The following is a 16,138-nucleotide window of genomic DNA, read 5'->3' on the forward strand; positions in this document are numbered from 1 at the left end:
CAGAATACTTCTTGAAACTTTTCATCAAGTGTTTCATGAGTCAAATGAGACTCAAAGCAGAGACTCATTAAAAGTTCCTTTAAAGAACCTTTTTTCTGTAATCCTACACAAGCTTTCCGATCCAGATTCAGATCCAAAAATCTTTTGTACTTCACTGCAATGACTCCCACTGGAGAACAAAGAGGTTAAAGCACATTAACTGTACCTGAACCAGTGTCTGTGTGCTCCCGAGACATGTGCTGGCTCTGGTGGACCCACTCCCCGTTGCACTTAAAAAAGATTTGGAGAGCGGGCCGAGCCTGGCACCGCAGCTGGATGGGGTTGCTTTTGATGATGTAGGCATCGACGGGCTCCTCCACAAAGCGGGGCAGCGTCCCGGATTGACCATGCTGCTGGGCTTCACCTCGAGGACCTGAGGAACAGAGTAAACGTTCACTTAGATGCAGATTTCAGGTTTTTAATACCAGCTGACAGAAAAGGAGTTCCTTGAAACTCATAACTTTGAAGAAAAAAAAACTTCAAAACAGTCAATGTTAGAAAAAAAAAAAAAGCTATCATACTTTTTATCACACATTTCAAAGGGATTCAAACTATTAGGCAAAGCAATATTTTCCCCTCTCACTTTGTGGGGTAACAAAGGTTAAGGTCAAGTCTTACTAAAATTTATCTCAATAAGCAAGTAAGTGTGTGTGTGTGTGTGTGTATATATATATATATATATATATATTTATATAAAAGAAATCACATCCCAACCTTTGAATAACACATTTCTGAAAAAAAACTCAAAGGTAAATGAGTTTATAAATCTCATCCAAAGATGAGTAAACAAATCTTTGGAGTTGACAAAGATTTATTTACTTTGCTTTAAGATCTTTATAAAACAAAGTTATACCTATACTTTAATTCAGCATTATTTTATGAGTTTTTTAAAACTAGATCGTTTTGTATTATAATTTATGCTGTTTTAAAATACTGAACAGGTATTTAAAGCTAATGAAATATATTTGATAATATAATGGCTTATTTAAAATCAGTGTGCAGGTTTTTCACTATTTCATGATCTTTTTATATATTTATGAGAGATTTATTGGTTGATTGCGTATTTGCATGAGGTCATATTTATTTATTTAATTATGAACAGTATAGGACTCCATACCTTTGACTGACTATGAATTACAGCGGGTTCTAAAAACAAGCTTCTTTCAAAATACTTGTTTACTGTTGATTATGCCAATTATTAAAACCTCTAAATGATATTTTCCTTCATAAAACACCTCTAACCTGAAACCTGAACCCGCCAATAAAAAATAAAAGTTCACCAACCTCTCACTTTACCAGTGTTGTTTTTTTCTACCACAAATATCACATTTACAATCCTAGAAAAATCTTAGAAAAATGTCTAGTTTTTCTCTTGTTACTATAGAAAAAAGGGAAAAAGTGTAGCACTTTATGAATGAATGAAGCATTAATTATATATAGCATTTTGCAAGTCCTTCACGGTACCAAAGTGCTTTCCAATAAAAATAAGACAAAATAAAGTCCAAACGAGGGAAATTAAGAACAAAATGTATTTAAAAAAACTGCATACAATTACAAAGAACAATTAGCAATAAAGTACATAAAAACAAGTGAGAATGCAATAAAACGGACAAAAGAAAATAAAACTGCCACTGACTACTGAGTCTTAAAAGCCTTTCTGAAAAGGTAAGATTTCAGCTGACATTTAAAACTGTTAAGGTTTAATATCATGTGCAGTTCTGCAGGAATGTCATTCCAAGCAGATATTGGTTGGCAGAACGTTACGCATCGATACAACTGCTGGTCTTTGTTTAAAAATTGATCTGCATTAACTTTGGACCAATGATGAACACAAATGACTCCATAGTGATGTGAAGAGCAAGTGAAGGTAAACTGTTTTAAATGAAGCTGAAGAACAGTTTATAGCCAGTCTTTCCTCAGTCTGACTGTTTCTGAGAAAAAGTTCAAACTCTGACAAGAAAACCAATTAAAAGAAAACTAGAATGAATTGTTTGCAACATTAATGAGCTTTTTGCACTTTCCCAAAAATTAACCCTTGTTTAAAGATTCATGCGATTAAGATTTAGATAGTTATTAACCCCTTAACTACCCAACCAAGACAAAAAATAATAATTCTGCTGCCTTGCGGGAGTAATACACACAACCAATGTTTTTATTGAAATGTGTTTTAATGTGTTCTACCAAACCAAATTGTACTGTCTTACAAGCAAAAATAACATTTTTAACAGTAAACATATTAAAATTACATTTAAACTCCTACTTTGAAGAAAAAAAAATTATTTTGATCGTAGTAAATTCACACAGGCAAATATACATTATGTAACCGTTTTTGGAAATAAACATTTCTTTAGATCTCTGACATTCATTAAGAACAAAGTGTCATTTTCGAGGAGAATGACTTCTCCCATAGGTGGAAGCTGTCCTACATGTTCAACTACTGTCTGGTAAACTGGACTTCTTATCTTCAGAAATTCCAAGCTGAAGGAGGTCAACACACAATTGGGCTATGCCAAAATATATATATAAACAAAAATCTTTCAACGTGTCTTTCGAAAAAGTTTACAGAAGGAAACCCAGAGGATTTTCTAAAGTTAGGCCAACTTTCATCCATTTCTATGAATATTTATCCCAACAACCAAAATATGAAGTTTCACCACTTGGTGTTCATTCATGTTTTTGTGTGCATGTTCTTCATTCATGAAAGCTCTGCGGTCGGGTGTCTTTACTTTAGCCTGATGGAGAAAATGTGTCAGGCTTTAGATTGTGGTCTCTTTGTGTTTTTTTTTTATTTTTCATTTTTTTGCACCTTTCAGGGGAAAAAAAGAGAATATTATGAATCAGTAGAAAACCAGTTTTCATTCCAGCTTTTATCCTGTCAGCTTTAACATACTCAGCTGTGTGTCTGACCTCTGATGATTGCAGCCTTTTATGTCGCACACATGGAGGCTTAAGCACTGACAACCAGATGATCAACCTGAAATGGCAGCTTTAGTTTTTCACATGGCACTAAAAGTAGACACGTGTATTTAGATTTTTAAAGATAAATCTCTCTCCTAATACAAAGACAACCAAGGTTATGTTGTTCTCCAAACAGAAAATATTATAACTTTAAAGTTTGTTAAGTCGTTATTTAAAAAAAAGACTAGTTTTGTGAACTATTTAACAACCAACGACACCGATGTGGTTTGTTTTAGTTCTATTTAGTAATTTATCCCAAAACAAGAGCACAAAGTAGAATAGGGGCCCTTTGATGCTCCATATGGTCTATATATCTATTACAATAAACTTTAAATAGACTGCTTTGGCAGCTAAACAGTTTTCCATTGAATTATTCAAATTGCCTTGACCTTTATAAGTGGATTATCATTTGAATTGTTCAGGCTACCATGACAATCTATAGGGAACGTAGTTCAAGAAAGGTTAGGCTAAAAACACACTCTGCTAGCTTGGGTGAAAATTTAAAGGCTAACGTCAATGAAATTTGTGTTTTTATTAAGATCTTGTGCCATTTTTCTCATGATGGAGAACAGATATTGAGAAAATTTGGCTTAAAATTGCTTTCCTGAGTATTTATGTATTTACATTGTCAGGAGAAGATGAAAAACAACATTTAAAAATGAGCTTTTTTGTGACAGAAAATATCCTGGGTTGGCCGAAAGCTCCATTCTGATGCATCCACTTTTAGACGACTAGACCCGTTTGTTTTCCAGGTCTGGGCTGGCATCTGGTTCAAAACTGTCGTCTGGTTAGCTCCAGCTTTTGCTCACCATTTTTGTAGCATCGGTAATGTTGCAGGACTAGCAGTACAGAGTGTAAACAGAGAGCTCTCGGCAATGGGGAGAACTCAGGAGAATTTCTAACACATTACTGCCATTCTTAAATCTCAAAAAAACAAAAATAAATAACAAACAATAACTTCAAAGATAATTTTAAAGTCCAATTCTAATAATCTTTTAATCTACTTTCAGAGTTTCCCCAGTGTTTTTTTTAATTCTAATGATGCCATTTTTAGCAACGACAGTTTCTGCAGAGCAGCAGTAGTTGATTAGAACGTTGTCTCTGACTGACTGTTGCGTAAGCCCACCTTGCTTCCCGACACCCTTCAGTTAACACGCCCCCCCCGCTATCTTACAGCCCCTCGCAACCCCAACCAATCATTAGCAGTGCAATAAATATGGCGAGCAATATTGGAGCTATGCAGCTGTACAGTTTTGAGTCAGACGCCAGCTCATATGAGCAAAACAAAGACGTACATGTAGACTGCCTTCTACATAGATCTATATGTCTGTAAGTTGATTCATCTGAATAGAACAGAGTTAACACAAACAGGGAGCTTGTGGTAACTTTGTCATTGCTTCAAGCTTTTTCAAAAGGCAATATCTTTGGAGTAGGTCTTTTATTTCTTCTTTAAGAAATATTATAAAGTATTGCGGCTGCAAATAAAAAAGTGGTAATATTGTGGTTTAAACATTGAGTGGCATTATGAACAAAACCAGCTCATTCAGGTAAAGACTTCAAACATAAACTGGCACTGCCTTAAGAGGAACGGTGCCTTTCCCGGTCCAAAGCGTGTTCCAGTCAGCGTATGTTTTGCTACACCTGAAGCCCCTCAAGTGTAATTACACTCTGACTAATCCGCTGGTTTGCTGGAACCTCTTTCATGCAAGTGTGAAGGGTTTAGTGAAGCACAAAGTCCCGCATGCTCCTTCCCCGATCCCAGCTCCCCACTGCACACTCCATGTTTCTCCACAGTGATGGGTGTACCTCTAAAAAGCCCATAAGGATTTACAGAAACCCGCTCTCTCCTTTTCTCTGACTCTCCAGCTAATCTAATCCTCGTACCTCTCCTGCCGGATGTCCCCTGATTGAGGGAAATAGATAAAAAGAGTCTGTGTGATTCCCCGGCTGTGGAAATCACAGTGCTCCCTCAGTGTTTGCCGTTCTCTCGGTGCGACAGTCGCATTCTCTGCCTCGTTCCTGGAACCAGAGCTGAACAAAGAGACATGCTTTTAATTTCAAAATGACTAGCCCTGGGCAAGCTCCTCTGGTACAGAGCACTTCAATTTGTTTAGCACATGCAGAACTGACATGGCGTGTTTATTTTCCGACAGCACAGAAACATAGAAAGCGCATTCTGGGGGTGATAGATGAGCGCCGGATATGTATAGCTGTCAAAACAAGACAAAGCTATTTAAGTAATAACACTTTTGTTAATGGATCAGCTGTCAAATTAATTCATGTCCCTGCAACTCATGCCTGTAATCAGAACATTAAAAATGACTCATGCATTTTTATTTTCTGTTTAGCTGCTAGAATTGGGTTGCAGGAGACAGAGTAAGATGCAGGAAATCAAACTCTGTTTCGATTCAACCTCAGGCTGGTGTCAGGACATGTGGCTTACAATTCTTCTCTGCCCCTGGAACCTGCACAACAGCGTTCGTTAGCATCAAACCACTGCATATGAACCACAGAGCAGCAACTACAAGATATTTTATTCAAACTAAACTGCTCTGCGCTCAGCCATACTATGCGATGGCCCCTCTGGCTCAGCGCGGCAGTGCTGCATAATGCTGTTTGACATTCCCTCAACATTCACTCGTTTACACCTTAAGGCCAGCGCCGGCTTGTTATTGGTTCATCCCGCCTCAATATGCTTCGCCGCTGACATTCAGGAGGCAGCAGAGCCCCTGTGTTCCACAGCTTTCACTGTGATCTACAACCAATGCTTCAGCCTGGCAATAACACATGAGGGGCACAGATACATCGAGCCAACTCTAAGAGGAAAACAACATCTCACTGCCAAAGGGATGAGTGATGGCTCTATTTTCTCTGCGTCTGCCTTGCACACAAACAAAGGTTTCTCCAGGAAACACACAACAGTTATTGGATGGCTTACGAAAAAACTAACATTTTTTTATTAGTCCAGTAAAACACACCGTCTCCTCACATGCAAAATAAAAGAAAAACCTGTAGATGATTGTTGACTCACAGATGGAAAGGCAGGACACCAATGAACAAACAAAATAAACAGGATTTGTGTTGTTTTTCTGCTTTCTGTTCTGTATTTACAATCACATTTGCAGATGACACAGCTCTCTTCTTCATTTTAGCAGTTAGATTAAAAATCACTGCAAAGCTGTTCTGTCAATCTGACTGAGTACTGAACTTTAAAGTCTCACTCCAACCATCTTTTGATCTATTGTAAAAGCGTTTCCAGCGGTCTCTTAAGGCCCGTACACACCGGGACGAATATTCGCCAGGCGTTATTCGCCAGCGTTTTTCGCCACGTCTTTTGTGTTCACACCCAGGCGATTTTCGCTGACGATGAGCCGAGCGAACATGCAATTTCATTCCCTGACATTAGATGGCGCTTAATGTAAACAGAAATACTCCTGTACACAAGGTGGCGCTGCGCAACTTTACGATTCTTAAAGTCGCTTTTCACTCAGAAGAAGAGAGCAAGTATTTACGCGCTTGTCAGAATCATACAAAGAAAACATGAATATTTCAAGCATCAGTAGCTCCAACTCGTACTTGGTAAGGGGATATTTAAGAATGTCCGTCATTATTTCATCGCGGCAGTGTAGACGCTACTTGGCGTCTAACTTCTTCGCTGGTATGTGTGCTCAGCAAGGCAGTTTTGTGTTTGAGCGCCCCCAAGTTGTGTTTTACTGTAACTTCAGAAGCTCCAGGCACGTGTGCAAAAGCGCCATTCTCATTGGTCGAATAGATTTCGACGCGACGCGTCGAAAAAAAAAACCGAACCCGAGGCGTTTTTTTTTTTCGACGCTTTGGCGCGTGGCGTTTTTTCGCGTCGGTGTGCACACTCTCATTGGTGCCCTTTGTTTAGTCACGAGGCGTTAAACGTCGGCGAAAATCACCGGCGAAATTGGTCCCGGTGTGAACAGGCCTTTAATAACGACAATGCAATTTTTAGCCCCAAAAAAAGAAAAGGAAACAAAGACTGTCATTTTGTAGACCAGTTTTTGCAGAGCTGCAGTAGTTCATTAGAAATTCATCTCTGAATTGTGAGTGGGACTGTTGGCGCATATGTAAGCTTTTGCTAATTTCCAATCATTCCTTTGTTCACACACCCACCTGCTGGCTTACAGCCGCTCACAAGCCCAAGTACGACAAAAATGGCGAGCAATATTGGAGCTTTTCAGCCATACAGTTTATGCCAGATGCCAGCTCAGATTCGGAAAAAGAAGGCATTAACGCATCTTTTTGTCTGCAAGTGTATGCATCAGAATGGAGCGGAGCTGGGAGCTTACAGCCTGCTATATTTAGCTTGCACGGAACAACTAGAACCTTTTATATATGGCATTTTTGTTGTCTGATCTTGATTCACAATGATTTGAATAAATAAATACTCAGAAATCTGGATTTTCTTTATATATAAATGCAGCAAGAACATGTTAAAAACACCAATACCACAGTTTTCATTGAAGTAAGTGAGTCTTTTATACCTCAGTGGGGTCCAACTTTTTTTTTTTAAATTTATTCTGAGTTTTCGAGCCTACCTTTTTTATAGCTAGATTTGATACCAAAGCGGTGTCAAAGAGCCAAACCACGATACAGAATTGAGAAAATCAAAAGCGTAGCTTATTTCTTTAAAGGGTACAAAGCCAATCTTTTGTAGAACTGGTGGCTACACCGGGTCACTTCACCATGGTGCGGTCAAAAAAGCTAAATCTAAACCAAACAAGACTGTTAGAAAGCTGAACTTTTACTTAATTCTTCAACTTAATCATTAAAACCAAATAAAACTTCTAAAAACAACAAATGAAAGATGGTAGAATTTAAAAACAAACATGAATGAACTTCCATTATGACCTTTTCTGACTTCATTTCACTTTTCTGCGCTGAAGCATTTTGTAACCAAACCTTAAAACAGTTTTTTTTATTCTCACTAACAGCACCACCTGCTTTCAGACTATAAATACATATTAAACACAAAGCTCGACACCTGTTGACAGCTGTTGTACCTTGCCCTCATTCACCTTTCCTCTGCAACACATAAGATGAAACCTGTTCATTAAGCACCCACGCAGTAGAATACACTTCAAGTTTTGTTTCGCCCACATATTTTAACCCAAACACCCCTCAGGAATAATCTTCAGATAGTTTAGTCCAGGCTCGGTTAAAAAGTCTGTTTGGAGGACCAATTAAGTGACTTCATACAAGTTAGAGGGGACACAAACACTTTAAACCACGAGTGACTGTATAAAAGTATTTAACATACCTGTATTTTTATGGTTTTTATTCCCCTCTTTGTTTTATAATATAGTCTTCTAATATCATCAGGTCTTACAATATCATCAGATGAGCTAAGACGTTTATCTCTAGCCTGTCATAGGTATAAAAACGATATAATTTAGAGGTAACATGATAAAACAAAACAAGCTATGCAATTATTAAAGCCTTAAGGCTGTCTGTGGACGAAAAATGGGCAAACCTGTACGGGGCACGGAGGTGGCTCATATGAAATATCAAGGTCGTAGTCCTCTCTGTAAGCCCGTAGAGTGAAAATATATATGCACATTTGATCTACAGGAAGCATGCTGCGGAAGACAGGTCGTATGGAAGACTTTCACAACATGTAAGAGTAAAACAGGCAAGATGTGGGCACGGCGTACAGACTTTTTAATTTTTTACTCGCCCCAAAACCTATGCACTGCGCAAGGAGTGCATAGAAAATTCTAGTAATTTTGGAAATTCTGCCATTAGAATGTAGTTTGTGTGGGTATCCAACAGGCACTTGTGTATCTCTTGCACACCCCATGCATCCAGAATTTGAAAAGACACTAGGGCTGCACGATATGAGAAAAACTCGCGATATGCGATATTTAAGATTAACATTGCGATAACGGTATAATTTGTGGTATACAAACAAATAACAAAATAAACAAAAACATCATTCCCATTTCATTGCAACAGTTTAAAAATTATACTCCAAATGACCCTCGTTGACATAGGAGACAAACATCAAACATAATAGGCCTCCATCCGATTGGTCAAATGCATAAAGGGATTTATTTGATTCGTTAAATGCTTCAAGCTGCCTTGAGGTTGTATTAACACATTAAAGGTCTACGATTTATTGCAATTTTCACTGTCTTTTGCGATATGCATACTGCAGAGCTGGATATTTCGATAACGATAAATTTGCGTTATATTGTGCAGGCCTAAAAGACACCATACCACAGCATCACCTGTTCATCATTAGTGCGTGCAAGACTTCACAGTATGTTTACAACACGCACAGCAATAGTACGTTCCACACCTGCACTCCCATTAAGATGTGGCTGCTCCTCTCAATGACCCTCCATGGGTCCAGACAACCCAAAATCCACACTACCAGAACGGCTGCATGTAACTACGGTTACACATCCAAACACTGTCACTTTACACATGTAAGTGCAGAATGTGTGATTTGACATGGTTTTGGAGTTTAAAAAATGTGATTCCAATGATTCTCTATCTCTAAATGTGGTGGCATGGAAAATCTTTGTGTTTTTTTTTATTATGAAAACACAGTAATTGTTTGGTTTTTTTTTTCGGGGGGGGGGGGGGGGGGGGGGGGGGGGGTTCAGTGCTGGTATTGCCTGTCATAAGGTAATTACCGTAGAGTCAAAAGCGCAATCACAACTAGAGTTTTCAGTCAAATGAAGCTAAACCTGAAGCGCGGCAGAGCTGTGATAGCCCAGGGTTTTGCACATTCTGGTTCATTTCTTTGTTTTCTGTAGAGAAGCAATATTTGAAATCCAAATGCAGAGTTTACAAAATCTATGGGCTTGGGTTGCAAAACATAACAAAACACAGATATCCTGCCTGCATGAATAACAAATCCACCTGCACGGTTTGTAAAGCAGCTGAGGATTTAAACTCATCTCCGTATTTCAACACTGACCAGCTTTGTAGTGCAGGTTATCCTGAAAACACATTCAAACATTTATTTATCCAAAACAAACATAAAATGCGGCAGATCCTGGACACATGGAGGGATACTATACTGTGTTGAAAAATGGCCAATGGTGATAGTGAAGGATATGGCTTTTCCACTTATTTAAAGGCATTTGATGGTGTTTAAAATAAAAGTACTGATTTGCAGCATTTCAGAAGAGTCCTGCGAGCAGCACCAGTTTCTGTTGCACCAGATTCAAATGTCGCTTCTCCTTTGAAGCCCTCCTGCGGCTGAGATGTACCCATTAAAAAAAAGCACTTATCACATAATCAGGAAAACACTTGATTTTTCAAATGAAACTGTTCCGACTGAATAGTACATTTGAGTAAATACTTTAGTAGTCGGCACTCAGACATGCTGCACTTCTGAAAAGTTTAGGAACTGCAACTACAGTGTGTCAATAAAGCTTTTCCTCTGCTTGTTTTCTAAATAATCTTTTTTTTTTAACTGTTTAGTTTCTTCTTCGTCTTCAGCCAACTTTGACTACAATTGCAAAAGAGGTATTAGTTACCCAGAAATATTCTACATTAAGAAAATGCCCTTTAAACAAGCTTGTTAGATCATCATCCAGATACAGAGTAAATCGCCCATGTTATTTGACAACTAAGGTTAGTAACTCTGACATCAGCGACAAAAGAGACACCAGATTCTTTTCTCATGGCTCTTTCCATCTCTTTGTTTATATATATATATATATATATATATATATATATATATATATATATATATATGTATGTATGTATTACCTCTGCAAGGTTGTTGTTTTTTTGTGGGGGGGGGGGGAATTCCTGTTTAATCTGAATGTTAAAGGTGTGTTTATAGACTTTATACCACTCAAAAAAATAAAATAAAAAACTCCTTAACCCTTGTGCTATCCTATGGGTTTGAGATGACCATTGACGTGTCTCCCTACCATGACACAGGTGGATAAAGGGGAAGAGGATTTCATGTAATCCATGGACACCAGAAGATCACAAATCATTGAAGAAAAAAGGTTCAGCTCACTGTCTAGTAGGTCTAGATCAGTGTTTTTCAACCAGTGTGCCGCGGCACACTAGTGTGCCGTGGGAGATGGTCAAGTGTGCCCTGAGAAATTGCCCTCATTAACTGATCTAAAAGCAATTACCATCTCCAGGAAATCAGCTCTTTGTTCATCCAAACAGGCCCTGATAAAACACTGAGAAGTTAAGAATATGAAATATCATAAAATTATTTTTTCTTTGTTTTTATATGATTCTATTAAAGACATTTTGATAAGAATAACGGGATACCGCGATTTAGCTGTAAGGAAAAGTCCCGCCCCTTTAACTGTCTCCACCAATCATTCTTGAAGGCTTAATCACATGTCATCAGTCTGACCAATCAGAAGTGGTTAAACTATTCACTTCCTTGTTTCGATTTAGAGCAAAAAAGTCGCCCTGTTCTAACAAAAATACCAGCTAAAGCTCGTCTTTAGCGGTGTAGCTTTCCACAGAATCTGGTATCAGACTGGAACAAGTGAACAAAACCATGAAGCTCAAAGACGCTGGTCTTTCTGCGGTTGGCGGATTACGGGCACTACATCTCCCATGATGCAGTAAAGTGACTGTCTTAGCGCACAATGAGTCTCTCCTCTTAACGTCTTAAAACAACGAACACACATCAAACAGTTTTTAATCTTTTGACTGAATTTTTATTGCATCTTTTAGAAAAAACAGCTGCAGCTTCCAGCGTTTTCTGCAACAATTATCACAAAAATGCATGTGAGATTGCAGAGCGGCTGTAGATCAATACAGACTGAGCTTTTTCTTTTTTTTTATTTATCTATTTTTTTGGATGCTGGTGTGCCGCGGGATTTTTGTCAAGGTTAAAGTGTGCCGTGGCTCAAAAAAGGTTGAAAAACACTGGTCTAGATGACCCAACTCCCAATGGTAAAGTGTCTAGAGTAGCACAAGGGTTAATTTCATTAGAAGGCCAAAACTTTTGTTTTGATCCGACAGAGCAGCAGTAGTTTCAGAGTGGAGTAAGCCTTCCCATCTGCCCTTTGTTTACACTCTCTCCCACAGGCAGCCCCTCAAAACTCCCTGCTAACCTTAAGAGGTACAACAAAATTGGACGCCAGTTTGGACAAGGAAAATGAAGATAATAATGGATCTATATGTCTGCAAGTGGATGCATTGGAATGGAGCAGAACAGGGAGCTTGTAGGCCGATTGTTGTTTGTACATTACTACAAGTTTTTTGAAACACCATATGAGGCTCCGCCTTTCGCTTCGTGTTGGTGCCGCCCATTCCATGGCGTCAACCTAGACTGTCTGAGTTTCACCCACGAAAACAAACAGCATACAAACTTTTGCAAAGATGGATGTTCATATTGGACATGTAAAAGGAAAGCGTTTTGGCGATCACTGCTAGCTCGAACATGGGTGTGTGTACTAGCCTGGGGGCGGTGCTAACAGTGCCGACTCTTCCTGTAAGTGGCTGTTCCTCACTTTTGACATCACAAGGTGAGGACCCGCTCGTTTTCAGGCTGGGAGGGGCTGGTGCTCAGTGAGCAGGGTTTCAGAGGAATACTCAGAAATGGCTAAATTGATCAAAATGCCGCTTTGGGGTTATTTTGTAAAGAATTAACAGTATAATACACTTAAAATCTCAAAAAGTTGATTTAACATGATATAGGCCCTTTAAAGGTTCATGATGGTCCTGTGTACTCTCTGACCGGAGTGTCTGTTGGGGATGAAGAGGTCTCAGGAGGTATACAGTTTCCTTTTGTGGCGTGTAGCGTTAGATGGACATGCCTCCTGGTCTTTGGTCTGGACATCAAAAGTTTCTCCAATTTTTTTTTTTTTTTTGTAAAACATTAAATTGAACATTGTATTCTCTGGTTTGATGCATTCTAGTGAGAAATCCGTGTCAAAATTAAGTTTATAGGAGAAAGTAAACTTTCTCATGCCATGCAACCTACACTGTTCATTTATTTTATGAGTGGGAGGAAGCTGCTTTGCCTTGAGATAGAAAAAAAAAATCAATTGAAAGAACTTATATATGAAGAGTTTTAATCATCTTTCAAAGATTTCATCATGGAAACACTTCAGCAACAGATTTAGGAAAAGCGGTGCATCGCTTTCTAGTGGATGGGGACTAAATCAGTTTTCTTGCTTGAATTTGCCTCGGAGTAAACACTGACTTTCATCCAAACGGGTACATAGTTGAATAAACGCATGTTGGCAGCGGTCAGCGCTGCATTAATTACAAACGCCCCGTGTGAGGTGGCTTTACAGGCAGTATTGACGCGAGTTTGTGCAGCAGATGGACGGGCGAGTTTGAGGATCAGAGGTGAAGCTCGAAGAGAAGTCCGGGATGGAAGGAGCCTGGTGTAGCAGATGATAGGTGGGTGTTGTAGATGGCAGGAAGCACCCGGGGAGCATCTGTTCGGATCATAAAAGTCCACAGACGGAAGTTCAACGTTTTCACGTAATGTTTATAAAGCTACAGAGCAACGCTCCTCTTTCACTTTGAAATAACTGCAGAGCCCTGAGGGATTACAGCCTTTGTGATCTATGGATCCTGCACTCACTTCCTCTATGCATGCAAGGATCTTTGAAAGACAGGTACACTGCTGCAAAAAGACAGATAAGCGAAGATGGGATTACTTGATCTCCCAACAAGAGAGCAAATGGAGTGTGAAAGGTAGTAACATGAGCTAGCCTGATCTTGTTTAGTGCTTTCAGACGGAGCCCATAATTCAAACACATCAATTTATGGCGAAAGGTATCCTACTGACACGCTGACAGGTAATGAACTGCTTAGCAGCCATGTGTTGTGTGGATCACCTGGGTGCACACAGCCTCTTTCCATTGTCTGCTCCAGATGCAACTGCATTAATTCCAAACCTAAGCAGATTTTTACGCCATCAAGAATGATATTGCTGTTTCTTCTCCTCTCTGTGGCTTAAGCCTGCAGCTCTAAATCCCCTATATAACTCGCAATTTCTGTGCAAAGCAAGTAATACATCTCAGCTGAGCCGCCCAGCCTCCGAAAAAAACCCTCACCAGACAGAGATGCCACAGAGTATTGTTCAAATATTCATGCAAACCTCTCATCTGTCAGCACAGGAGCCAACACACATGCACGCTCACACAGATCACATGTGAAGCACTCCCAGGCAGAAGCCCTTTTCCAGCACAAGTGCCAGATGTTGTCCAATCAAAACGGGAACAAACAAACGTTGACTTTTCTCTTGTTGACGGTTTCACTTTTCTCCCACTGTGTTCACACAGTAAACTTTTAGACAAACCAAGCACAAACATGTCCTCGCTCGAGCGCGGCTGTGTCTTTTTATCATCGCAGACCTGGTCCCTCTTCCAGGAGCTGCTCAGTCTAATGAACTCAGAACTGTTTCTTAACTACGCCGCTGAAGCACAGGGAGGCAAAGAGCCTTTTGACATCTGACTGCTGGAAAACAAAGTGAGGCCAAATGCAAGCCTCTTCTCCTGATTTATCCACTGCAGCGCTGCAGATCAACACAGATCAGGCCTCAGACTGGTGGGTAGGGATCAAGTAAACAACAGTCAAATCGGCTGTTTCGGCTAACTGAAGCCCTGTTCTCAGTTTTTCTGTAAAAATTGTAGGTTTGAAAGAAAAAAATACTTTTTTGTGTCCCAGAAAGTCTGTGTCTAATAAATGGAAAGTTTACAGACTTAAAAATATTTGTTTTTTGACATTAGACAGTTGCTTCCCTGCTTCTTTTTTGACAAACTTTAAATCTAATAGATTTGGTCCGCCATGTATTAGCACAAATATGACTATTTTTGATTAAGAGATATATATATATACATATGTCCATGTTTGTTTTAAATACTTGAAACTTAAAGTAAAGTTCCAATTCCAAGTAGAAATACACACTAAAGCTCATGCAAGCCAGAAGTATGAGCGTCACACTGTCTGATATTTTAAAATGTCCTGATCCAGAGCTCAGCAAACCCCAAAGAAACTTTAAACCACAAATAATTAACTATTAGCACATTTACAAACAATTTCTTTTTATGTAGACAGAAAAAAATGCAGTTTAAGGAAATACATTTTTATGTCGCAATTTGGCAAAATCCTGTGGAAAATCCAATAAAAATTGAACTGTAAAAAGAGATGATTAAAAGACAATGTCATTAAACATGTGTAACATAATGCATTGCCTGTGTTTCACATATATTTTTGTGTAAAGCAAATATTTATATGTGTTTCTATAGTTGTGTTTCCATCACACATAAGCACAAAACTGTATTAAAATTCTAGAAATATCGAAAAAACACAATTTGGCTATGACAACCATTTCCATCAAATCATAATTATGCAAATAAACACAAACTGACTCACTCAAAAAGTTGTTCAAAAACATGACGACTGATGAGACCAATACTTTGATTTACAGCGGATACATTCTAATTTCTGCCACGACACTAGCGCTCATCATCATCTATCAAAGGAGACATCTGCTTCTTCTTCAGGCCGTGGAGCGGCGAGCTCCTTACACGTGGGAGCGTCTACGGATGAAGCCATTTTGGGAATTCCTGGTTGGTAATTTTACAGAGGAGCTGAGGATCCAACTATCCTGCAAGACACACATAACTTTTGATGAGCGGTGTGATGGAGTGGGACCTCTGGTGGCGCCCGCTGTGCAGCGCCCAAAGCGGCCAGTTCCTACCAAGAAGCGCATCGCCATCTGCTTGTTGGTCACGTGACTCATTTCATTTGAAAAATGTGCGATTACTTTCATTTTCAATAAATGAAATTTTTTCTCTCGAAATTGTTGTGTTTCCTTTTGCGAATTTATGATCGCAAATCTAATTTACGCAATTCAGTCAATGGAAAAACAGCTTCTGATGTGTTTATGAAAATTGAAAAGAGAAAATTAAATAAAGTTGTAAACATTATGTATGTTCAAAGTACTCTAATCTATATTCAAAAAACACATTTTCTTACTATTAAAGAAATAAGAAGTGTTTTATAATCTTTGTAATTATGGAAAAAAGGTAAAAATAATATAAAAAATGGGTTTAAATTTCCTGTAATTTTCCTTTTGATGGTTGTTTTAGATCATTTTTCTACATGCATGTAAATGGGTGTTGGTGCATTAAGTGTTTGTGGGGTTTATGGG

General features: G+C 38.8%; 1 protein-coding gene across 1 annotated transcript in view; it reads right to left on the reverse strand.

The window, feature by feature from the left end:
* LOC101173079 (netrin receptor UNC5D) overlaps positions 1-16,138 on the reverse strand; it is a 302,440-nt gene that overhangs the window by 126,424 nt on the left and 159,878 nt on the right. Inside the window, exon 2 of the mRNA XM_011481481.3 lies at positions 206-412. Within this exon, the coding sequence (XP_011479783.1) occupies positions 206-412 (207 nt within the window). The remainder of the gene's footprint in view (positions 1-205; positions 413-16,138) is intronic.

The sequence above is a fragment of the Oryzias latipes genome, chromosome 12 (genome assembly GCF_002234675.1).
Source record: "Oryzias latipes chromosome 12, ASM223467v1".
Taxonomy (NCBI): domain Eukaryota; kingdom Metazoa; phylum Chordata; class Actinopteri; order Beloniformes; family Adrianichthyidae; genus Oryzias; species Oryzias latipes.